This window comes from Prionailurus viverrinus, chromosome A2 (genome assembly GCF_022837055.1).
Source record: "Prionailurus viverrinus isolate Anna chromosome A2, UM_Priviv_1.0, whole genome shotgun sequence".
Classification (NCBI taxonomy): Eukaryota; Metazoa; Chordata; class Mammalia; order Carnivora; family Felidae; genus Prionailurus; species Prionailurus viverrinus.
Window position 1 is genome coordinate 21,413,858 of NC_062562.1, and position 24,957 is coordinate 21,438,814.

The 24,957-nt window shown below is 42.9% G+C and overlaps 1 protein-coding gene across 7 annotated transcripts in view; it reads left to right on the plus strand.

Moving 5' to 3' along the window:
- CACNA1D (calcium voltage-gated channel subunit alpha1 D) overlaps nucleotides 1–24,957 on the plus strand; it is a 305,785-nt gene that overhangs the window by 139,750 nt on the left and 141,078 nt on the right. For all 7 annotated transcript variants that reach the window (XM_047850427.1, XM_047850433.1, XM_047850431.1 and 4 more), the window contains 4 exons: nucleotides 7,785–7,924; nucleotides 16,711–16,853; nucleotides 21,264–21,416; nucleotides 21,937–22,133. In XM_047850427.1, the coding sequence (XP_047706383.1) occupies nucleotides 7,785–7,924; nucleotides 16,711–16,853; nucleotides 21,264–21,416; nucleotides 21,937–22,133 (633 nt within the window). The remainder of the gene's footprint in view (nucleotides 1–7,784; nucleotides 7,925–16,710; nucleotides 16,854–21,263; nucleotides 21,417–21,936; nucleotides 22,134–24,957) is intronic.

Here is a 24,957-nt window from a genome sequence, read left to right on the forward strand (position 1 = left end):
CAGGTTCAACTTGATTTGGGGGCTCTCACAAAGGCATCAGAGCCAGATGCTTGGCCTCTGAGATTCTCTTTCTGTTTGACTCTCTCCCCATTTTTTTGGCTTGGCTTTTCTTGTTGCTTGTGGTTCATTCTGTGTCCTGGTAACTCCAGGCCTCCCGCCTCTCAGAGCCAAGTCTGTGCCAATGACAGAACGTTTTGCCTGGCTGCTGAAGTGAAAATCCCAGGTGTTGCTCTCATTGGACCTGGTTGGTGTGTGCGGTCACATGCCTGTCCCTGAATCAGTAGCCTGGGCCACATGCCAACTCCTGTAGCTCCTGGACTGAGAGTAGAAAAGGAGCACTTCTCAGAGGAAGGACAGGGTGCTGTTATTACCCCAGCAGTTTCCTGGGTGGTAGGAGCCATATGTAGCTAGGTGTGGCCTCAAAGCAGCAACTGGCACTGCTCTGCCAGTGAGTGAAGAAGCCGCTTCCAGAGAGAATGCCCGGTCAGCCTCTTCCACCCCAGGTGTGATGCTGCTCTCCTCCTACAAACAAGATTTTTTGACGCTGGTCTCTATGGCGGGGTCAGCTAGGCCATCCAGCTGGCTTCCTCCATTTGTTCTCACCGGGCAAGGGTCCTCCCTGTCTGGCTGCTCATGGGTTCACTGGATCTTCAGAGAGTTTCTAGAGCCTTCTGTGAGGATGGCACCTCCCAGCCACTGAGAGAGCTGCCTCATGTCTGTCTTCATTTCGGAGGGCCTTTGATTGTGGGGTGCGGGGCAATTTGCGGAACTTTTTCCCACCTTCCACTTAATCTGATTGTCACCATAGCCTGGGTGGGTGGAGTGAGGACAGTTGCTCCTGTCTACAGATGAGGAAGCAGAGAAGCCCAGGGGTAGATGACTCAACCAGGGTGACTCAGCTGTAGAGACTGGCATTGGACTCAGGGGACACAAACGTCATCTAAAATTTGTACTTTTAAACCAAAGGTGAAGAAAAATGAAGGCAACCGGTCTATTGCAGCCAGTTTCTTCTTGTAAACAGGGCATTACACTACCTCCGTTGGAGGCCAGAGGTACATACTTCATTAATACCTGCAGAGGAGAACATTACCTCCTAAGTGGCCCCGAGCCGAGGCCTGCCTGCTGACCGCTGTCCCGCGGCTCACCCACTGCCCTTTTACTAGAGGGGGAATTGCTTACGGAAACTGTAACCACCTTCCCACAGGCTCCCCACTGTCCCATCCTGCCATGTTCATGGCAGCTTGCGGGAGCGTCCCTTGGCAAGCCTGGCCTGGATGTGCTGCAGTGACCTCAGTGACCCAGCCCCTGGACAGCACAGCTGCTGCCTTTGGTTGGCCAATTTCCCCAGGAATATCTGGGCCTTGCAGAACCTTGCTGTGAAGCCAAGGTCCAGATTTTGCTCCTTAGGTGGTAGAGAACTGTAGTTTTAGAGCTGGAAGAGACCATCTGGTTCAGTCTGCTGGTTCTCCAGGTGAGAGAGAGCCCTGTAGCCTGGCCCACGAGGCCTCGTGTCCCCACCCTCGCCTGTCCCTCACCCCTGTGCTCTTGTCACCCTTGAATGATTAGCCTTTGCATGTGCTCCTTACTCTGACTGGAAGAGCCCGGCCTGGCCTATTAGAGCAGGAAAAACTGCGGTTATGGAGAAGAGCTTTTCCCTAACTTATAGTTATGGACGTTTCTCCTGGAATAGGGCAAAGCCAAGGGGGCCCTGAGATTATTGCTATGGACTGGATGTTGCTGCCCCCTTCCCTCTGCCCCTCCTCCAAATTCATATGTTGAAATTCTAACTCCCAATGTGATGGTATTAGGAGGTGGGGCCTTTGGGGGGGTGGTTAGGTCGTGAGGGCAGAGCCCCCATGAATGGGATTAGTGCCCTTATAAGAAGAGGTAGAGGGGCACCCGAGTGGTTCAGTTGGTTAAGCATCCAACTTCGGCTCAGGTCATGATTTCACCATTCATGAGTTCTAGCCCTACACTGGGCTCTGTGCTGATAGCTCAGAGCCTGGAGCCTGCTTCAGATTCTGTGTCTCCCTCTCTCTCTGCCCTCCCCTGTTCACATTCTGTCTCTCTCCTAAAAATAAATAAACATTTTAAAAAAATAAAGAAGGGGTAGAGAGAGATCTCTTTCCACATACACAGACAGAGGAAAGGCCAGATGAGGACATAACAGAAAGTCAGCCTTCTGCAAGGTAGGGAGAGAGCTCTCATCAGGCACCAGATTAGCTGGCGCCTTGGTCCCTGACTTCCAGTCTCCAGAACTATGAGGGATCTCTGCTGCTTTTTTAATGTTTGTTTATTTTTGAGAGAGACCAACACAGCGCGCGAGTCAGGAAAGAACAGAGAGAGAGGGAGATACAGAATCCAAAGCAGGCTCCAGGCTCCGAGTTGTTGATAAACCCAGAGCCCAACGAGGGTCTCAAGCTGCAAGATCATGACCTGAGCTGAAGTTGGTCACTTATCTGACTGAGGGACACCCCATGAGGGACCTCTGCTGTTTAAAGCCCCCTGGTATATGATATGTTGTTATGGTAGCCTGAGCAGACTAAAACAATTATGGAACTTCTTAGGGAGGGATGGTGAATAATGTTGGGTCAAAACCTCTCATTTTGCTCATTTATTCATTTATAAATATTGAGTATTTTTATGGCAAGCCTTGGGAATACAATGATGCATGAAATAGAAATAGTCTCTGATCTTATAGAAATTCATTTATTGGAGGGACAAACATTAAAGAGATAACATTAAAATTTTGGTTGTGAATAGGGCCGTGAAGATGTATAATGGGCCATGACGACATCTAACAGTGGGCCCTCAGTTTGGGGAGGTCAGCAAAGGTTTCTCTGAGAGAGTGTTATTTCAGCCGAGGCTTGGAGTACAAGTAGAGCTTAGCCTGATGAAAAAGTGAGATGGGGGAACCATTCTAGAAAGAGGGAACAGGGCGTGGGCCTGAAGTGGTGGCTGAACCAGGGCTGGCAGAAAACAGATGCTGTGGCTGCGAGCCCTGTGTTCTTTCCGCTGCCCCAGGCTGGGCTTGTTCTAGTCCTGTATTGGTTGTGTACTCACTCTGGAGAGGGGAGTTTCCATATGTGAGGGTGTGCATCCCAGAAGGGGAAGCAGGGTGGCCCCTCGCATGGAGGGCTGGGTTCTCGTGGAAGGGAAGAAAACTGGAAGAGGAAGCTAGGGAAGGAAGGTTGAGGAATTTACCTGGGGGTGCAGATCAGGATTGAAAGGGAGGGCCAGATGAGACATCAGGATCAGTTGTTGACTCAGCAGTGTGACCATTTCTTCCAAGCTTGTTCTAGAAAGGGTTAATGGCAACTTAGAGACAGAGCTTCATTGTTTCCCTTTTTGGTACATATGCTAGGATCACAAAACCTCATGTTTTCCTAGCCCCCTTTAAGTCTGGTTTTCTTGCTCTATTCCTTCTCTTCTTTTTCTTCTCTACTTCCTGTTGAGTACCTTATGTATGATACTCTAGTATGGTGCTGGGTGCTGAGATTACAAAGTCAGTAAGAGATGACCCCTGCCAATAGAGAGCCTGGGACCCACAGAGTGAGAGGAGTGGTGTGCAAAGGAGCAGCAGCTACTATCAGGGTGTCAGCCAAGAGAGCCTTGCCAAAGATTTGGGACCATGTGGATGGATGACCCAAGCAAAGAGTTGACCCTTACCTGCCTCATCAAGCCCTTGTTACCTTCGGATAGCAGGTTGGGAACTCTGTGAAGATACACATCAGGCTTTCTGAGGAGGACCCAGGTGCCCAGGGATGGATGGGTGAGTGGATGGATGGATGGGTGGGTGGATGTTCATACTACAGTACTAGTGAAAGGGTCCCTGAGAACAGGAAAGGAGAGACCCAGGTGTAATTAAGGATCCTGTCATCTCCCACCCATTGCTAGTTGACAGTTTCAGTTTCTCAAAGTCCTGTGTATGGTTTACTGGTGTAGAGACCCTTCTGCAGGGTGAAGCTTCAGTGTTCAAAGAAGATCTATCAGGTTTCTGAATTAGATTTGGAACCTTTATTTCTGGTGGCTTGTGGTCTCATGAGTGACTTTCATCCATACATAGGGTGGTGTCTGGTTAAGAGGAATTGGTGGTGCTTAGTTTTTTTTAAATTTTTTAAATGTTTGTTTATTTTTGAGAGAGACAGAGTGTGAGTAGGGGAAAGGCAGAGAGAGAGGGAGACACAGAATCCGAAGCAGGCTCCAGGCTCTGAGCTGTCAGCACAGAGCTGGACATGCGGCTCAAACTCACAAACTGTGAGATCATGACCTGATCCGAAGTTGGACACTTAACCTAATGAGCCACCCAGGCACCCCTAAATTTTTTTAATTAAAAATTTTTTTTAATTTTAGAGAGAAAGAGGCACAAATAGGAGAGGGTCAGAGAGAAAGTGAGAGAGAGAGAGAGAGAGAGAGAGAGAGAGAGAGAGAGAATGAATCTTAAGCAGGCTCCATGCTCAGTGCAGAGCCTGACGTGGGGCTTTATCCCAAGACCCTGGGATCATGACCTGAGCTGAAATGAAAAGTCCAACACTCAACTGACTGAGCCACCCAGGCACCCCACTGGTGGTTTTTTAAAAGGAGATTGGGCTGCTTTTGCCCACCCAGGATCCCATGCCAGCGAGAAGAATCCTGCTGGTGGCTGAGTGGCATGTGGCCCTGCCTGGCAAATGAGGGGAGACTGGGATGCAGAAATCATTTTATCTTTCTGTTTAGCCTGAGGCTGTTAGCTTTTATGAAGCAGCCCTGCCCCCAGGATACCTCCTTTCATGTCTAGTTCTGGAGGGTTCCTGCTTGCCTCTTCCTCAGTCATCCCATTCCTCTGTGCTTCCCTCTGTCTGGGCCACAGACTCCATATCTTCTCTATGCAACATCTGATTGGGTCCCTTCCGTTGAGTGTATATTCCCACCTTGCCCAGTTAGGAACCTGACCTTCCTGGTGGACTTCCTTTTCAAATTACCAGCTCAACCTTCTTTTCTCAAATGAACAATTCTTTTGTGATATAAATAGTTACTTCTCCTTCCCATGATTGCTGTTTTGCAAAAGTTTTTTTTATATTGCATTTGCTTACTGTGGAGGTGTATTTGTTTTATAGGAGTCCTTTTAAATGGCTGGGGATGAGAACGACACTGGCTTCTAACAAACTGGTCTAGTATGCTCTCCAGGCTGTGATGGTTCAGTTGGCATCATGGTAGAGTCTCTGTAATAAAGAATCACATTAAAGCAAAGTTATATTTCCTACAATCAATTCCATCAAGTAATGCACTAAGGATTTTTGGAAAGAGAAACCTAATTCTTTAAAAGGAGAGAGAGGAGGACAAGAGAAGAGGATATAAAAGAACCCTAAACAATTCAGTTATACTAATGACCCTTGTATTATTATAGCAATATTACTTACAAATAAAAGCCAAAGAGGAAAAACAAGCTGTGTTTGCTCGATGTACTCTCTGTTCCCTGCCTTGTTTTTCTGCTCTAAAGTATAGCACTGTGTTGACATAGGGATGTAACTGCTATGAATATTGATGGCAGCAAAAGCCTTTTTTCTCTGTCTGGCCTAGTAAATAAAGCAGAAGGGATAAAAAGGGAAGAGGAATTGTAAAACTAGCGTGCTGTTTTTAGCTTATCTTGTTCGCGTAGAATTCTAAGTCTTGAAAACATATTGACAATCTACATTTGGTGGTCAGGGTCTAATTTGAGTACAGTGAATTGGTATTTTCAGGGATTTTTGCTTCTGGTTCAAGTAACAGAATTGCTTTCTCCTTTTAGCTCTCATAGCTGTCACTGCCCCCATTGAAGCCTTCCGGGATCTCTCCTCCCTAGCCAGGAGCAAAGTTGGTCCTGGTGTGAGGCTCACAGGGAATATGGAGAGTAAAGAAGGGAGTTGCTGGAGGTTTGGAGGCTCACGTGTGTCTGGAGGGCACGACTGTGTAGAAGGAGAAGGGTCCTGGTCAAGGAGGGTTCTGGCGGTCTGGTGAAGGGTATTGGGTACGTAGGATGAGCTAGGCTGAGGATGGGACCAGTTGAGAGTTCTGGGGGCAGCATGGGTATGGAGGTTGGGGTGAGTGAGGTTCTATATATTGAAAACACACTGACTCTGACTAACTCACATCACAAAAGAGTTTATTAGACCTCTCTGATGGTGTTCAAGGATAAAAGGGAGCTCTGGAGGACAGGTTAAGGACAACAGAGACCCGGGAGGGAAGAACTGATGAACTGGCTTTTTGCAAGACCAGTGGGAAGTCAGAATGAGGGTGAAGGCTGGAGTCCAGCAGTGGTTGGACGGTGGCTCTGGTGGTAAAGAGGGAGGATGTGGGGCGAAACGTGGGGAAGGTCAGGCCAGGTGACAGAGGGGTAGCACTTTGGTAGCAGGGCGGCTTAGCCCACCTAGTAGTGGTCACATACAGCAAAGCAAAGTCCTGGTGAAGGAGGAATGAACTAGTTAGTCCCTTGGCCTTGTCAGAGTGCTCAAGATGTACAGCTGCTCTTTCAGTTACCTGTCTTGGGACATTCTCAGTGTTTATGTTTGAAACCTTCCCTTCCCCACCAGACTAAACCTTTAGGGGACCGTGGTGGAGCCATTTTTCTAATCCTGGCTCCTGGTATGGGGTCTGTTATGTAGAATAGGTGCTCACTGAGTGTTTCCTGAGCCAAATTTATTTGACCTCTTGCACTGGGCATCTTAATAAGTGAATTCCATGACTTCCATTTTCCTAAGGTATTGCTTACTTTCCTCAGGTCCCACAGGGTAGAATTAATATTTGTGGAGGACTTTATGGCCCACGTGGAAGAGTTTTAATTGCTGATGGTTTTTCATTGAGTTATTAAGTAGCCTCTTGCCAGGGAATGCCTCTTATAAAATTAATTGCACACATCCCAGTGGGTTGGTATTTCTATTAAAGCTGAAGCTGCATAAAGAAAACCTTTATAAAAGAGGAAAGGAGTCAACATTTTTAGACCTGCTGATGGATGTGTTCTCTGGACTCACAGAGTTGCATGAATTGGAATGGGAAGGATTCTAAGAGTCACCTAGCCTGAGGGCTGAATCTCAGAGATTTGGGCAGCCAGATGGGAATGGCTGCCAGGGCTGGTAGGAGGGAAGGACACAGAGGCTGAACCCAGGCTCCCTGGGACGGTGTATGGCGACCACTTGGCAGTGTCAGCTGGGAGAGGCCACATGCCAGTATGCAGGCAGGGGATTTGCCATCCTGAATATGCTCCCCTTCTGTGCTGGTGAGGAAGTTTAGGTCCAGAGGAGAGGAGGCACTTGCCAAGGTCACATTGCTGCTCTGAGACAAAGAGGACCCTGGATTAGAAATCAGGTGTAAACCCAAGAGGAAGAGAGAGGGTCAAAGCAGATGCACCTTCCTTTCGTCCAAAGGACATTCTGTTCAAAGCCACTGTTGAGATCTTTGTTGTACCCTTGTGCTTTTCTGGGCCTAATTTGGCAATCTCAGGAGGAAAACATGCTGCATTTTGCAAATGTGTGCAAATAACAAACATGCCCGTTATGTCCTAGGCAGACTCATTGCACACGCATCAGGGCAGGTGGCAAAATGCAGTCATGCAGCCTGGAACGAAAAGTGTTTTACACTTAGCTGCTTATGAGAAATTCAGTGTTAGAATTAAAACGCTTTCCTGGCACAGGTGCTGTGTTAATGGTGCCATTTCTCATAATAAAACTTTGCTTGGAGAAAATGCTTATATCTCAGAGATATTGAATCTAATTCCTGTCTCTTTTTCTTCTTCTCTCCACGCCCCCCCCTCTTTTTGTTTCTCTTTACAGGAAAAAGTAGAATATGCCTTCCTGATTATTTTTACAGTCGAGACATTTTTGAAGATTATAGCATATGGATTATTGCTACATCCTAATGCTTATGTTAGGAATGGATGGAATTTACTGGATTTTGTTATAGTAATAGTAGGGTAAGTCCCTTTTATTTTGGGGAAATGTTTGGAAGATGGGAGGCATGGAGCAATGAAAAACACAGTCTTTTGAGGGAACATGGTTGCTCCTCTCTGCCAGCAATTGTGGCCGGAACCTGCCGGGAGTGTTTTGGAGTGATGCTGGTGATGGGTGATGCTGCTATCTGCCTCTGGGAAGAGACCAGTTTGAATCCCCTCATTGTTTTTACTTCCCTTCCAGTAATGTATTAAAGAAGGAAGTTGAAGCTCTTGATTTAAGAGGGTTTCATTTTACAAGGCCTTGGGTCTTCACAAACAGGCCAGCCATGCTAGCGGTTAGACTCAAATGAGTAGAACTCTTATACTTAGCACTCTGTTAGTTTAAAAAAAAAACACAAAACACTAAAACAGTAATAAATCCTTCACAGAAGTGAGATACTCTGCTATTTAACATCCCTTGAGCAAAGCTATTAATTTTTTTTTTTTTTGCTGACTGGTGGGAAAAACTTTGGCATGCTACCATCCATTTGAAATAACAAAACAAGTGTCTGAATAATATCAGGTATCTGGCATGAAATGAAATAAGCTGGAAAATGCAGAGAAAGTAGGCATTATTCTGAAATCCTGTCACAGGAAGAGACACACCAACAGTTTTAGTTAAAGGAGGGTATTAAAAAACAGTGGCCTGTGTTGTGTTATTCTGATCCTTCCACACCTGGAAATTTTTCCAGCAAGAGGAAAAACTGAATCTGTGTCAGAGGAGTGCTAGGCCTTTGGACCAAATACCCAGATAGGAAAAGAAGATCTATCCCTTCATAGAGTCTTCATTATCTAGCAGTAAGTGGGTTGCTCCTAAAATTATATTTGGTCCTACAGAGAGATCGTTAAATGACCTCTCTGTTTTCAGCTCCATAACTTTGTTCAACTGCCTTTTGAAATTGAGCAAAGTAATTTTTCTTATGGGTTGTTTTTTAAAATCATGAATACTTTGGCTTTCCATGGGAGACAGCTGGATGTTAGGAGAGTGGGATAAATTTTAAGCCTGCTCTTTCAAACCTAGGAAGTTCAAATGGGATCCAAAATGGTGGCCCAGTGAGATAATTAGACTTAAGGGAAAAAAATTTCAGCTTTTGCAAAAACCACCACAGTACATGGTGCCTACAGTATTACCACAAAGGTAGTGCAGCTAAAGTGAACAAGTAGTAGGTATGTCTGTACCTTCCTGTATTTGGTGAACTCTAATAAGGAATGGCAAGCAGGAGCCTTGCAAGTCTCTTGGTTCTGGAACAATCTCACTGTACCTCTTCTGACCCAGGACTTTCTGTTCAGCTACAGGATGGAGATGCTTAGCTCCGTTTCTTTTATCCCTACCCTACAGTTACCTCAGCTTTCTACCTGGAGATATTTTTCAGACTATAGAAGAGCACAAAGACATGGAACTGAACAGAGGATGGTGGTCTCATTGCATTGAGGAGACAGAGACAAGAATCCAGTAAGGCCAGTGGGGCTGAAATTTGACAGGTGTAGCATGGGAGGAGAAGGGAAAGGGCTTTTCAGGGAAAGAGTTCCATAAATATGCTTTGGAGTCCTCTTGAGCTTTGCCTGAAGTGTAATCTACACTTACAGGGAGTGAGAGTCCATGAGGCCAGTCAAATAATGCTATTAGGGAGAAAAAGAAAAGCTGGAGACTATAAGCTGAATAATAACTAGAGCTCACACAGGTCTGGGAGATGTTCAAGTTATGACCAGCAAGAATGGAAGGACCTCAATAGACACCCTGGACTGTCATTAGAGAGCCCAGAATGGCCATTAGTAGCAGGGGTTGGGAAAATAAGGCCAACAGGACAAATTCAGCCTGCCACAAATTTTTGTAAATAAAGTTTTATTGTAACATAGTCACACGTGTTTGTTTACACAGTTGAATTGTAGTTTAGGTCCACAAAGCCTGAACTATTTACTCTCTGGCCCCTTACAGAACAGTTTTGCCAACCCCTGCTATAGAGTAATGGTCACCTGAATTCCTTTCTAAAAATGGTTGAGAAGAAACCTGAAAAGGAGCCAACTGAGGTGCAAAACAAACTGCCTGCGAAAACAAAACTCAAAACTCTTTAAAAGAAGATGACAAAATATAGATACTTAGCTATTGTCTAGCATTCAGTCAAATATTATAGCCATATTAAGACATATGACCCATAAGGAGGAAATTCCATCTGTAGAAACAGACCTAGAAATGACAAAGATGGTGGAATTAATAAAGAATTGCTTTACAAGACTTTAAAAATAGCTATTATGAATATGTATGTGGACCTAAAGGAATACATGGCCACAATGCGAAATGATGGGACAATATTAGAAAGAACCACATGGGACTTTGAGAGCTGAAAATTTCCCCTGGATTGGCATAATAGCAAATTAGATACAATAGAAGAAAAACATCAAGGAGCTTGAAGACCTAGCAATAACACAAAGAATGTTGACAGAGAAAAACTGAACATGCCCTGGATGACCTGTGGGGCAATATCAGGTGGTCCAACACATGTATATTTGGGGTCTCAAAGGAGAGGAGATAGAGGAGAGACAGAAAAAATTTTTAAATGACTCCAAATTTTCTAAATGTGATGAAAAACATAAACTCACAAATTCAAGAAGCTCAACAAAGCTCGAGCAAAGTAAACATGAAGAAAACTACATCAAAGTATGTCATAATCATAATGAAATTGCTCAAAACCAAGGATAAAGAGAAAATCTGAAAAAGTAATCAGAGAAAAAGACATCCCTAGACTTCTCATCAGCACCATACAAGCTGGAAGACAATAGAGAGAGATCTTTAAAGTGCTAGGGAAAATGTCAACCTAGAATTCTTATTCAGTAAAGATATCTTTCCAAATTGAAGTAAAAACAGACTTTTTCAGACAAACCAAAGCTGAGAATTCACCACCAATAAACCCTCATCTCAACAATTACTAAAGGAATTTCTTCACACTGAAGGAAAATGAAACCAGGTAGAAATTATGGATCTATTAAAAAGAAATGAAGAATGCCAGAAAGGGTAAATTCATGGGTAAATAAAAAAAAGTTTTTTTCTCATTTTAAAATCTCTTTAAAAGTACTTGATTATTTATGGCACAAGTAGTAACAATGTATTGAGGAGTTTGCAGCTTCTATGAAAGTAAAATATGTAACAATAGCACAAAGGACAGAAAGAAGGAAAAAGCCATGTACGTTTGAAAAGAGCTTATACAGTTGGTGGTCAATATGATAAAATATTATCTGAACGTAGACTGTATTAAGTTCAAGATGTATATTGTAAACCCTAGAGCACAGGCTGGCAAAATTTAGCCTGTAAGCCAAATATGGTTTATTGCCTTTTTTATTTTTCACATTGACAAAGTATTTTCCTGCGTGCTTTGGAAGATTGTTTTATTGGAAGACAGTCAGACTCACTCATATCTATTTGGCTATTTGGTGTTAGGATGGCAAAGTTGAATAGTTGTGACAGGGACCCTGTGGCCTGAAAATTCTAAAATAGTTGCTATCTGACACTCTACAGATTTTTGCTGACACTTGCCCTAGTGCAGCCACTAGAAAAATAAAAATATATGGTTAATAAGCCTGTGTTGGATATTAAATGGAATTTTTAAAAGTTCAATTAATTCAAAAAAGTCAGGTATGAATTAAAGAAGAACAATGGGCAGGGCAAACAGAAAACAAACAGCAAGATAGTAGATTTAAATCCAGCTAAATCCTTATAAGAGTCCAGAGTTTATCAGATTTTATATGTAAAAACCAGACCCAACTCTATAGTGTTGACAAGAACCCTAACTTATAAAGACACAAATAATTTGAAATTCAAAGGCCAGAAAAATATATGCCATGTGAAAATGAATCAGAATAAAGGTAGAGTGGCAATATTAGTCCAACAAAGTAGACTTGAGAACAAGGAATATTATCCAGGAAAAAGACATTTCATAGTGATGAAAGAATTCTTTCATGAAGATGTAATAACCCTAAGTGTGTGTGTGTGTGTGTGTGTGTGTGTGTGTGTGTGTGTATGTGCCTAATAACAAGGCTTCAAAATACACTAAACAAAAACTGAAAAGAACTTAAGGTGGAATGGACAAATCTGTACATTTTAATACTTCTCTCTTGAAGGGTGTTGATAGAACATCTAGACAGAAAATCACTAGGTATATAGGGATATATGAACAGTACCATCAACAAACTTGACTTAATTGGCATTTTTAGAACATACTACTCAAGACCAGAATGCACATTCTTTTCACATGCATATACATGGAACATTGACCAAGAAATATTATGGGCCATAAAATAAGTCTTAATGAATTTAAGAACAGCAAAATCATACAAAATTATGTGCTCTAAATGAATTTAGCAGTGTTTCTGGGTAGAAGGTTAGTATTTAAAAAGTATTTAAAAACCTATATGCTAGTCATGAACCAATAGAAAATGAAATTTTAAAGACATTATTTACTATAGCATCAAAAAGCATGAAATATTTAGGGGAAAATAACACATTGCAAATGACTAAACTTTGCTGAGAGAAATGAAAGAATACCTAAATAAATGGAATGTTGTATGGTGTTCATGGATTGGAAGACTCAATTATTGTTAGGATATCACTTCTTCTCAAACTTTGCTATAGACTGAATCTAAATCCCAGCAAGATTTCTGTAGATTGACAGATTTATTTTAAAACTGATACAGTAATTAGAGAGGCCCTAAACTAGACAAAGAAATGTTTAAGAACTAAGCTGGAACCTGATCTTTAGGCTTGCTATAAAACTCCGGTAGCCAAGACTGATGTTGGCATAAGAAGTAGATATAAAGATCAATGGGATAGACTAGGGAATCTAGAAATAGACCCATATGTATGTGAGCAATTGATTTTAGACAAAGCTGCCTTGATAATTCAATGAGTTGAATTATAAATTCTGGTTAGTTTTCAACAAATGGCAATGGAACAACTATTTATCCACATGAAAAAAAGAAGAATATTTATTCCTACCTAATAACCTACACAAATATTACCTTAAAATGGATCATAAGCCTATATGTGAAAGTTAAAAATATAGAATGTAAAAATATAAAATATAAAATATAAAATGTAAAAATATAGATTTTTATGACTTAGGGCGGGCAAATTTCTTAGGAACCAAAAAGTACTAGCCAAAAAATAAATAATTAAAATTTTGGAGCTTATCAAAATTTATAATTTTTCTTGAAAAGATTGTGTGAGGAAAATTAAAAATTAAGCACAGACTGGGAAAAAATATTCACAATACAGATATATGACAAAGGACTTGCATTCAGAATATATAAAGATCTCTTATAACCCATTAGTAGGAAGCCAACCCAGTATATAAATGGGCAAAAGATTTGAATAGATCTCCACAAAAGAAGATGTGTAAATGGTCAACAAGCACCTGAAAAGATGTTCTACATCATTAGAATTAGAGAAGTACAAATTAAAACCACAATGACGCACTACGTACCTACCAGCATTACTAAATATAAAAAGACTGACAATACCAAATGTTAGCCAAGATATGGAGCAACTGGAACTCTCATACACTACTTGTAGAAATGGAAAATGGCGCAGTCACTTTGGAAAATTTTGCCAGTTTCCTCTAATGTTAATCATACACTAACCACACGACCATATTACCAGTATTACTCTTAGGTACTTACCCAAATAAATGAAAACACATGTTCCCAAAGACTTTATTCATAATGGAGAAAAACCAGAAACAAGACAAATATCTCTTAACAGGTGAATGGATACATTCATTGTAGTACATTTATGTACTACATATGTACCCCATTATGTACATTTATGTACTACAATGGGATATCACCGAACAATGAAAAGAAATGAACTGTGGATAAATGTAACAACTTGGATAAATCTCAAAAATATGGTGAGCAAAAGAAGTTAAAAGAAGAACATATACTATATGATTTCATTTGTAAAAGGTTCTAGAAAAGGGAAAAGACAACCCAAAGTGATAAGCAGCCAATCAGTGGATATCTAAGTTTGAGCTGAGAGGGAGGTGATTGCACAGAGGCATCAAAGAACTGTTGGGGATGGTGGAATTGTCCTGTATCTTGACTGTGGTGTTTGTACTTGGACCTCTGTGTTTGTCAAGAATCCTCTCACTGTATACTTTAAACAAGTGCATTTTATATATAAATTGATCTGCAATAAAATTAAAAAGTAACTCATCTGGGAAATTAAAGTAGGAATGGACTCATTGGTCTTTCTTAATAAATGCAAGGAACTTTAGAACATCAGATTATTTTTCATCTAAAATATGCACTAAATTGTAGTAAAAGAGCAGAAGAAAAGTTAAAAAAAGAAAACTTACTATGTCTTCATGTGCATCAAATTTCTACTCCCTAAAGTTTCCAACTACAGGATGTATCTCAATCCAGTGGATTTTCCATTCCAAGCCAACTGTGACCTATTGCTTTTGTCAAGATTCCCACTAACAGAGACATTAAGAAAGTAATTGATACTTCTAAAATGTTAACTGTAATGATGTGACCACAAGAGTACTCAATGGGTTTACCAGAGCTGATAGTGTTCCCTGTATAGAAAAGTTTATTCCACCCACCTAAAGCTTCAGTCAACATATATTTCAAGCATTCAGGCTCATCACTTAAGCTTTGTGAAGAAGGACGTGGGGGCTCATTCTGTTGCTGCTAGGTATCTCCTTGCCTTTTTCTCCTGTGTTGGGATAAACTTAATAACAGTCTAGGATCAAATACTTTGTCTTCATGTCCTGAGCTCTCTAGGCATGCGGTACTTTTTTTTGTTGGGGGTGGAGGGCGTAAGTGGTAAAGGGAGTAGAATCACAGAGTATTAGAATGGGAAAGGCAGGGCTCTGGTTCATTTAATTCCAGTTTTTTCATTTTACAGAGGGGGAAACTGAGGCCCAGAGAAGGAGAGGAGCTTTCCTAGTGCCTGCTAACTCTTAGGAATGGAAGCCAGCCCCAACCCCTTATACTCTTGGCTGTCAGGAAAAGGCAGCCAGCTTCCCTCTCTGACTCAGGTTCCTCTGTAATGGGAGAGAGACACCATTCACCTGTTATGAAGGGCATTGCTGAAGAACGAGGGGTAAAAGGACCATGATGTATGTCCTGTAAAACACTGATATTTGAAAGTGATCTTCAGTCACCACCTGCATAAATTACTTTCCTAACCCTTTGGGATGAAAATTCCTGCGGCTGACACATTTCAGAAGAGTTTGAGGTTTTCTTTCTTCTGTTTTGTTTTTGCAAAGCTATGAACTTGTTTTGGAGGGGAGACTTTTAACTTGAGCCTTGCTGCAGGGGTTTAGAGTAATAAAAAAAAAACCCTATACTAACGAGAGAAACCAGTTATAAGTTTGGTCTATTTCCCTAGTCATAACTAGGAAGAGCCCATCTGAAGGTTTGAAAAGGTAGAGACTTGATTTATTCCCCCCTAGCGCCACCTCCCTCTCCCCCTGCCTGGGTCACTGCTAATTGCCATAGTGTTGTTAAAACAAATGGCTGGTCTTTAAATGCCCCAGAGCGATATGACTGTGCCCAATCAGGACTGTAATCAGACCACCCTGTATTTTATGGACTTAGTGTCTTGGCAATCCAGAGGCATGCCAGTGAGGGCAGAGTTTCTACTTTGGCTGCTAATTAAACTTTAGAAACCTTTTCTCTGTTGTTGGGCCAATCATCCCCACAATCTGATTGGCCAGAGTTGATTCTATTTGAAATGGGCAAATTTATATTTATTCTGAAAAACAAGCAATAATTCCAAAGAATAAATGTTTATTTGAAAGAGCAAAAGTAACTGTCAAGTGAGCAGATTGTCTGAAAATAGCTTTATCCTAAAAACCTTTGGAGAGTAGGAAAAAATGTGTTGTGGCTGCCAGATACAATATTATGCACATTTCAAAAGAGAAGATGACGATATTAATACCTTACCTTGGTTTACTGCTTCTGGCCTTTGCACATCTCCTCAGCATCTGTGATTTACATCATTCCTTGAACATCCCTCCCTGGGAGGGTGGAGGTGGGTGTGGGTGTGTCGGTGGCTGTACCAGAAATGGTATAACACATTGATTAAGATTCAGTACTTTGAAGTCAATATTCACCCATTGATTTACTCATCAGATAAGTTTTGAGTGGCTTCTGTGTTAAGAACCGTTCTAGGCACTAGGCTTGAACAGACTAAATGAGCAAATGAACAACACAGATTAAAAGTCCCTGCCCTCATGGGACCCACATCCTAGTGGGGCTGACACACCTGGATTTCATACAATAGTTCTACCCTAGTAGTGTGACCTTGGGCAAGTTACTTGTTCTCATCAAGTTTGTTTCCTCACTTGTGAAATAATAAGAATTACTACTGCATAGCACTTTGTGAAGATTGAGATAATGATGTATAAAGTGCTTGCACCTAGTGAATGTGTATAAATGGTAGCCGCCATGTTTGTTTCCTTGTTACTTCTGTTTGGGCAATTCCACTTGTCATCATTGGATCCATGGTGAGCCCCTGTTCTGTGGGGTCTGACTTGGTCAGGGATGCTCTGTTGGCAGGAAAACAGATGACTCAGTCCTTGTTGCCAGTCTTGTTACATGTAGGGGTTGCTTTCGGGATTCAAATGCTTGCCTTTGCCTTGCTTCCCCTTTATTTAGGCAGCAGCCCCACAGAATTAGCCCTTGTTCAGAAATAACTACTATTATCATCCTGTTTTGCTTCCCTGGGTGACAGACTCTAACAATTCTTCCTTTCTTCCTTTTTTCAGATTGTTTAGTGTAATTCTGGAACAATTAACCAAAGAAACAGAAGGCGGTAACCACTCCAGTGGCAAGTCAGGAGGCTTCGATGTCAAAGCCCTCCGAGCCTTTCGAGTGTTACGACCACTTCGACTAGTGTCAGGAGTACCCAGTAAGCACGTCTTGTTTCCTAAAGCCAGGCGTTTGTTGACTTGTTTTTCTTCTGGGTGGGGCTCAGGATTCTGGAGCTGAGTGTTGCAAGGTGAGTTGCTGTGTGCCAGCCAGGGGGTCCGCAGATGACCACGGAGGCCTTCACAGTTCACAACACACTTTTGCTTGTGTGGTCATTTTGGACCCCAGTGATAGCCCCAAGAAGGGGCCAGTGGCAACTGTTGTCTTCCTGATATTGCAGGAGAATCTTCTCTCGCACAGACATGGAGTGAGTGGTGACACGGGGCCTTGAGTTCAGGCTTCCTGCTTCCAGTCTGGTTTTCCTCTTTGGACACCTTGCTGCTGCAGCCTCCTCCTGCTCCCAGGCCTGCCCCCTCTGAAAATGGTGGTTTGTGCAGAGGAGGGTGACAGAGGGCTCACAACCAACTGCCTTTCTTCAAAGCGAGCAGCAGCAGGAGGCTGGACTCCCAAAGAGTCTACTCTGCTCTCCGCTATTAAGAGTTGTGCCCAGGGGCGCCTGGGTGGCGCAGTCGGTTAAGCGTCCGACTTCAGCCAGGTCACGATCTCGCGGTCTGTGAGTTCGAGCCCCGCGTCAGGCTCTGGGGTGATGGCTCAGAGCCTGGAGCCTGTTTCTGATTCTGTGTCTCCCTCTCTCTCTGCCCCTCCCCCGTTCATGCTCTGTCTCTCTCTGTCCCAAAAATTAATAAACGTTGAAAAAAAAATTAAAAAAAAAAAAGTTGTGCCCATCTGGCTCTTGGGAGGGGAGAGGTGGGTGCTTCTGGGTCTTCCCTGGGGTTCTGTAGGACTGACTCGCAGGTTGTTGTGAGGACTGAAAGGGATAATATGGGGAGAGTCCCCAGTTCAAGGTCTGGAGCACAGAGGTGGCCCTCCGTGGTGAGAGATGCTGTTTTCTCCACTAGGGTGTGTACCCCTCCATGCCAAGTCCTAGTCTGCTTTTTGCTCTGGACGTCTAGGCCAGGTCGAATGCCACCTGAGTTGGAACGGATGTCTGGTCGGTGCTCTGTCCAGGAGCTGCAGGCTGCTTCTGCTTCTCTGAGGAACACGGAGCGTGCCGCTTCACTGGGCTCTGCCCCTGCACGGATGCCCCTGCTGGGGACGTGAGGGTAGATGTCCTAGCACCTCTCCAGCGACTGTGGTGGTGAGGTGGCTGCCTGCTCCGGCTGGAGGAAGGATCTGAGATGACAGGGTGTGTCTGTTTTTCACGACTCATAAAGCCATCAAAAGAGCACAGATCATGTTTTTGCCTTTCCAGAAGTTCTTCATGAAATTTTTATTAAACCTGTTGGCACTCAGGACACACCAAAAATTCTCTGGAAAAAAAAAAAGATTTCCAAATTTAACATTTGAAAATGTAGGAAGTGGTGTTTTATGTGTACTTGTTTTTCCAGATGGTTCATTTATTTTCATTGAAAAAGATCAGCACAAGTCAAAACCACAGAACTGTCTGGAAGCAATTGAGAAAAATAGAAATACCTTGGAAATGACTGGTTCTCTTATGTGTAACACGATGAAATGAAAAGTTCAGTGAGCAAACATGTTCTTTCAGATTTAGTCGTTATAGCTTAATCTGATCTCAGAGTAACCACGACAACCTTTTCCCCCTCAAAGAGCACATGACAGGGCAGCTTGCTTACAGTGTGTGTTGTAAGGACAAGCAGGTGCTGTGGCTTTGCATGTGCACAACTGGCCAGTGAAGCTCTCCGAACTCCTACATCATTGTTGTGGCTTCCTTGCCTAATGAGGTTTTCACTAAATGACTTGTGTTCCCAGATGCTCTTGAGAACAGTTTTAAACTATATTTCTTTCTTTTCTTCTTTGTAATGTGATGGAGTTCTGCATCACACTGTCCCAGAGGTGGATGGGGAGAAATGGGGACCTAAGTCTTGTGTGACGACTTTTCAGCCCATATTTATTCACTGTGCTAGTGGAGGACATCCATGTCTCTCATCAGCCCCCACTGGGCTTTGGGGAGATGGGTCAGAGGCTCTGGGTCCTGATGTTTCCCATGCTGGTTGGCAACTGGGGCCTAGTGATTTTTTAAGAACTCTGAATTTTTTAGAAATGCCAGGGAAGGTGTGACTATTTACACTTACTTGGGAATTGTCTCATTCCTTCTATAGAGAATTCAGACTGTTCTATAAGACATGATTTTGTGTTTGTTCGTGAATATATATTTATTTGTTGGGAGGTAAATGTGTATTTCAAAAGGGAGTGCCTCAGGCATTCATGGAGTTCTTAACCATCCATGCTCTGATAATATTTGTCAGAATCCTGGACCATCAAGTGGGAAAGAACCCTACAGATCATTTGATCTCTGTGCATCATCTTTTAGACAAAGAAGCCGAGGGCTATGGAGGGGTAGCAACTCGTGCAGATTCTCATAGCCAGTGGGTGGCCAAAAGGGAGCAGACACACTTTCTTCCTGTTCCTGGCTTAGTGTTCTTCCCATTCCATCCCACTCTCTCCTTAACTGGAGTCCCATGAGCTCTACTGTACACACTGATTATGTACAAAGGAGTCCAATGTCAGGAAAGTCTACATGTTCACATAAAGATAAACCTCATTATCTCATAAATTTGGCCAATCTGAAATACAGTAGTTACAATGAACAAACATGTTCATGAAACATACAGCTCACTACCATAGAATTCAGAAGCACTAACTGCCAGATGATTTCGAATGGACCATCCATGTCTTAAAAAAAAAAAAAATCCCTCCAAACGAAAAAACAAACCCCTGTCCAAGTAGATAAGAGCAGATACTTCTTTTTATCTATTGCTGATAGAAGGTGAAAATATTAAAATGTTATTAATCATTTGTTTTTCTAAAACCATTTGAACATTTAACTATCTGAAGATAATACCTAGGATTTAGGTTGTAATATGGGTCTTGGAAAGATAGGCTCTTCTTGAGTGAAATCTTCTCGGTTTACCCTCCCCATCTCATCCCTCACATCTCTCTGTGGACTTCCAATCATGGTTAACTTTTGTTATTATCGCTAATGAATATTCTTCTCTTCACTTGGTGTGTTCTGATTTCTGTCTTACTTGCTTCTAGCATCTTGGCATCTTACACTCTTTTGTTCTTTGAATATGTGTAGGGAGCTGTGCTCCTGGGCAGGGGTTGGGGGAGGGGGGGGGGGAAGAACCCAGATGCTAAACACAGTAATTAGGAAGCCTGACTGCAGTGTGGGTTCTGGTTTCCTGCCCAGCATCCACCCTCAGTCTCCAGCTTCTGCCCACCCCTCCTGACCTGAGTACTGCTCCACAAACCCTCCTTCCACAGTCTGTCTTGTCGTGTGTTGTGGCTCTGAGCATTGCTGTATACAGGGCTTCCTGGTACTTCTGTCGCCCCATCTCTCAGGTCCATGTAGCAGTGGCAGCACACTTCCCTCTTAAGGTTAGGCCCGCCATCAAACATCCTGGGTCTAAGGGGGCTCTTGCCCCTCTCCCTCCCTCCTTCAATCCAGGAGAGCCTCCTTTTTGACATTCTTGTTTTTGTTCAGGCGCACAGGTCTGCCTCAAGACCCTGCCTCCATGGTTACCTTCTCCTCCTCTCAAACTCAGCTGCTAGATTCATCATGATCCTCAGGCTGTCCTGCCTGGAGAGCCCAGCACTCCCCAACAACTTCTCTGCTGGCCTCACCTCCCGCTGCCTTGTTCCTCTTTCTCAAGAGTCTGCCTTTGCTGATGGAGAAAAGTCTGGCCGTGTAACCCAAGTTTAAAACCCAGAGCTACCTAGCTGCAATCTGCTTTTTCTTTCCTGATCTTCTCTCCACTGTTTGACCACCAACCAAGACTCACTGGCCTGGCCCACGTTGCCTGGCTCACCTGCCATGCTTCTGATGCTCTTCCCTCTGTCTGGAGCAGCCCCTCTCCCAGGCCCACCTGTGGAAATCCATCCTCTTCCACCCTTGGGCCCTAGCAAGAGAGGCGCTGCTACCCAGTCCTCTGTCTTATACCCATTCAGAAGTGATGTCTTTCTTTTTTTTTTCTTAAGTTTATTTATTTACTTTAAAAGAGAGAGAGTGTGAGCAGGGGAGGAGCAGAGAGAGACGGAGAGAGAAAGTCCCAAGCAGGGTCCATGCTGTCTGTGCAGAGCCCTATGCAGGGCTCAATCTCATGAACTGTGGGGCCAAGACCTGAGCAGAAATCAAGAGGTGGATACTTAACCAACTGAGCCACCCAGGTGCCCCTAATATTAATTTAATGTTAAATATCTCTTTGAATTTTATTACTGTGTGTCATATATGGAGCAGGCACCATTAGGAATTATATATATATATATATATATATATATATATATATATATATATATATATAAAACCATCCATCCATCCATCTCCTTAAAGAATCTCCCTGGCTCACAAACTTCTTTCTCTCTCTTGCAGGTTTACAAGTTGTCCTGAACTCCATTATAAAAGCCATGGTTCCCCTCCTTCACATAGCCCTTTTGGTATTATTTGTAATCATAATCTATGCTATTATAGGATTGGAACTTTTTATTGGAAAAATGCACAAAACATGTTTTTTTGCTGACTCAGGTGAGTAATGAAAAATGGTAGCTAGCCTAGCTTTAAAAAATTTAATTTTCCTCCCAATAGCTTACATGGTTTGGGGAAAATCTAAAACAAAATGGTGGGGGGGAGCCAAATATACCAGTAAATGTACTGAGCCAGTTCTTAGTGTGAATTGTGTTCAGAATAAATGAGGATTTAATCTCCTTTTCTACCCTGATTTCTTATGTAATGTGTCCTGGCAAACCAGATGAGGTACCCCCAAAACTAGAACATGAGAGGCATCACTAGCATTGTTCTCTGTAGGCTTAAGAAAGGTTCTATAGAGTCAGGACAGAGGAGGGAGCAATGGATTCTGAGTACCAAGTGTCATATGCCACAGAAGAGGGAGTCTTTGAAGTGGACCTTGAGGGTCAAGTGGGAGTCTGAGACAGCACCGGTGGGAGGCAGGTGTTCTAGGCTCTGACAAGGGCACTCAGCTTCCACCAGCTCTGGGCTTCCTGGTGTTGGTGTCTTGAGTGGTGAAGCCTGTGTGCTCTGTTTGCAGATGTCATAGCTGAAGAGGACCCAGCGCCGTGTGCGTTCTCAGGGAATGGACGCCAGTGTGCCGCCAATGGCACGGAGTGTAGGAGTGGCTGGGTTGGCCCAAATGGGGGCATCACCAACTTCGATAACTTTGCCTTCGCCATGCTCACCGTGTTTCAGTGCATCACCATGGAGGGCTGGACAGATGTGCTCTACTGGGTAAGCGGCTGGAGGATAGTGTGTGGAGTGTTCTTTCTTTGGATAAGAGTGCTTCATTTGTTAGCACCATTGGAGACTTAGCTGAAAAAGAAACCCTGGAAGTCAGTTCTTTGGGAAGGGAAGCAGACCCTCTCCTCACTCAGCGAGACTCATTCTCTTTCCTCCTCAGGTCTTTCATTTCCATTCCAGAAAGCTGCTGTGTAGTATTGGCTGCCTCACTCCCCAGTGCTGTTTGGTGTGCCTGCGAGTCCTTGTTTTGAGGTCACTCCCTAGATCAAGGTTATTGTGATTTAAACTCTTAGAGAGCCAGGGGCTATTGTCCAAGAGGCCCCTGGACTTCCACAGGCTTGGTCTTTTTTTACGTAAAGGTGGGCTGCTCTACCAGATCCTAACAAAAGATAGGGAGTATAACTTGGATCCCTTTCATGCTTCCCATGAACTTAGTGCAGCCTTAAGGCCAAAATGGATTTTCCTTATTTTATACTGTTTCCCTCTTGCCTTTTCAGCATTACCATAAATTAGCCCAGCACAGCCCCTACCTCTCTCTTCCTTTCTCTTTGGAGCTATAGAACTCTGGCAGAGAGGGTTGGAAAGGCATGTCAAACTTCCAGGGCTGGTGGACCCATCCAACCTGCCATGAAAACAGACTGATGCCCTTTCTCTGGCTAAGGTCTTGCTCTCTGTTCCTGACAGAGCCAGAAAGCTTTGCTATAAATGAAGAGCAATAGTATTTTAACTGCTATTTCTCAGAGCTGAGTTTGTTTATTTATTTAGTAGAATTTGAAAAAGCTCACAGAAGTTTAGAAATTATTTTCCATGGCACAGATTGCTGGGAAAAACCAGCTGATGTGCAGATTTTGAGCCTAAACCCAAGTTCAAATGAGATTAATCAGGATTCCAATAATTATTGGTTAAAAGGCAGTTAGTAATAAAGTACTTTCTTGAATGGGCAGTCTTTAGTTAGAAGGCCTACAGATTGAGAATTAGCTTTGGCAGTATCTACATTGTAGATACTCTATAGGGCTTCATATTCCTTTATAACTTCAGAGAACACAGCACACAGTGGTTTTAAATAGGTTTTGCTTCCCTTCACCAATGAACACCATGCTTACAGGGTTGTAGAAATCTCTATATATTCAATGTTATGCAAAGAAGGTATATTTTTATCTTCTTCTCCAAAGCGTGAGTCCAGTTTAGTAAAAAGTTTTAAGCATCACTAACATGTTGTATCTTGTTTCTCTTTTCCCTTCCTTTTTCTTATTGTCCTAGGAAAGAGAGAATGTGCATGTGTGTGTGTGCGCACGCGTGTGTGTGGGCATGCATGTCTATATATTCATAAGATAATGTCTTTCATGAAGAGGAAGAAGGAGGGAAATTATATTGGATGAGCCAAGATCATGGCCAAGGCAAGGGGACCTTCAAATTAGGTAAAGGGTTCATTGTCAGTGTTAACTTCTGAGTTGCAAATCCTAGTTAGATTAGTTGAGATCTCAATCCTGGTTTTGCCTTGAAGTTTCTGATAAATAGAAAACGCTTCGTCCAAATAGCCCAAACTCTGATCCTCCCCATCCCTGCAAATGGTACAGGAAACAACATCTTGATTTTAAAAAAAAATCTGTGACTGTTCTCAGCTCTGTTGTCCTCTCTGTTGTCAGAGTGAATTGTCCAATGTGCCTGATCCAATGTGCCTTGACTAATGCACAATTTCATACCGTATTTTACATTTTTGCACATGGACTCTTGACAGTTTTCCTGTCGTCTAGCAAGTGAAAACTCTTTAAAGTGTGATTAAAGGAGAGAAAACTCCATACACCCCAAAACAAAAGTATCCATTGCTTTTGGAGCGCCTAGGATTGCATAATTATTATCTCTATCACTAATATGACAGAGTTAATAATTTGACAATATAATAATTATATTCTCTGTGAATTACAGGGCATCTTTATTCTGATGGAGGAGCTCAAGTAATTTACCAACATTATCCCAGTCTGTATCCCTTTGTAGAAAGTCTGGATTTTGAAGACCAAGCAGTGGTATACAGAGAGGCCACTGAACATACAGGACCCAGGGTCCTATAGCAAGTGGTTGTTGTTCTTGATCCAGGGGTTTGTAGATCCAGGGGTCTGTAAGGGGCCAGATAGTAAGTATATTTGGCCTTGTGGACCATTATATCCCTGTCACAACCACTCAATTCTGCCTTCTGCCTATGCCACGCAGAAGCAGCCGTAGATAACATGTAAATGAATGGGCGTGGCTCTGTTCCATTAAAATTTTATTTGTGGACACTGAACTTTGAGTTTTATATAACATTCATGAGTCATGAGACAGTCTTTTGATTTTTACCCCCCAACTATTTAAAAATGAAAAATCTATTTTTAGCTCAAGCGTTGTGCAAAAGCACGTGGTGGGCTGGGTTTGGCCCACACGTCATAGTTTGGTGACCCTGCTCTAGACTGGAACCCAGCACTCTTTCCTTGGTATTCCCTACTGTCAGAGGTTTGTGAACCATTGTAGAACACTAGGGGGCAGCTAAGTCATCTCCCATACAGTTCACTAAGGTCTCTGAAACACATCAGGTTTAATTATTCATTGATTATATTTATTAACTCATCAGAGAGATAAGCAAGAGCCAAAGCACTAAGCCTTCTTAATATTGAATGGACCACGGTCAGGTGGAAAATACACAGCTGTGTTCCAGCACAGAACATCCTTGACCAGCACGGTGCCTGGCACAGAGCAGGTGCTCAACAAATGCTAGTTCCTCTTGCCTCTCATTGTACACTCCCATCACCTCAGTGTGGAAAGGCCATGTTTAAATATCGGT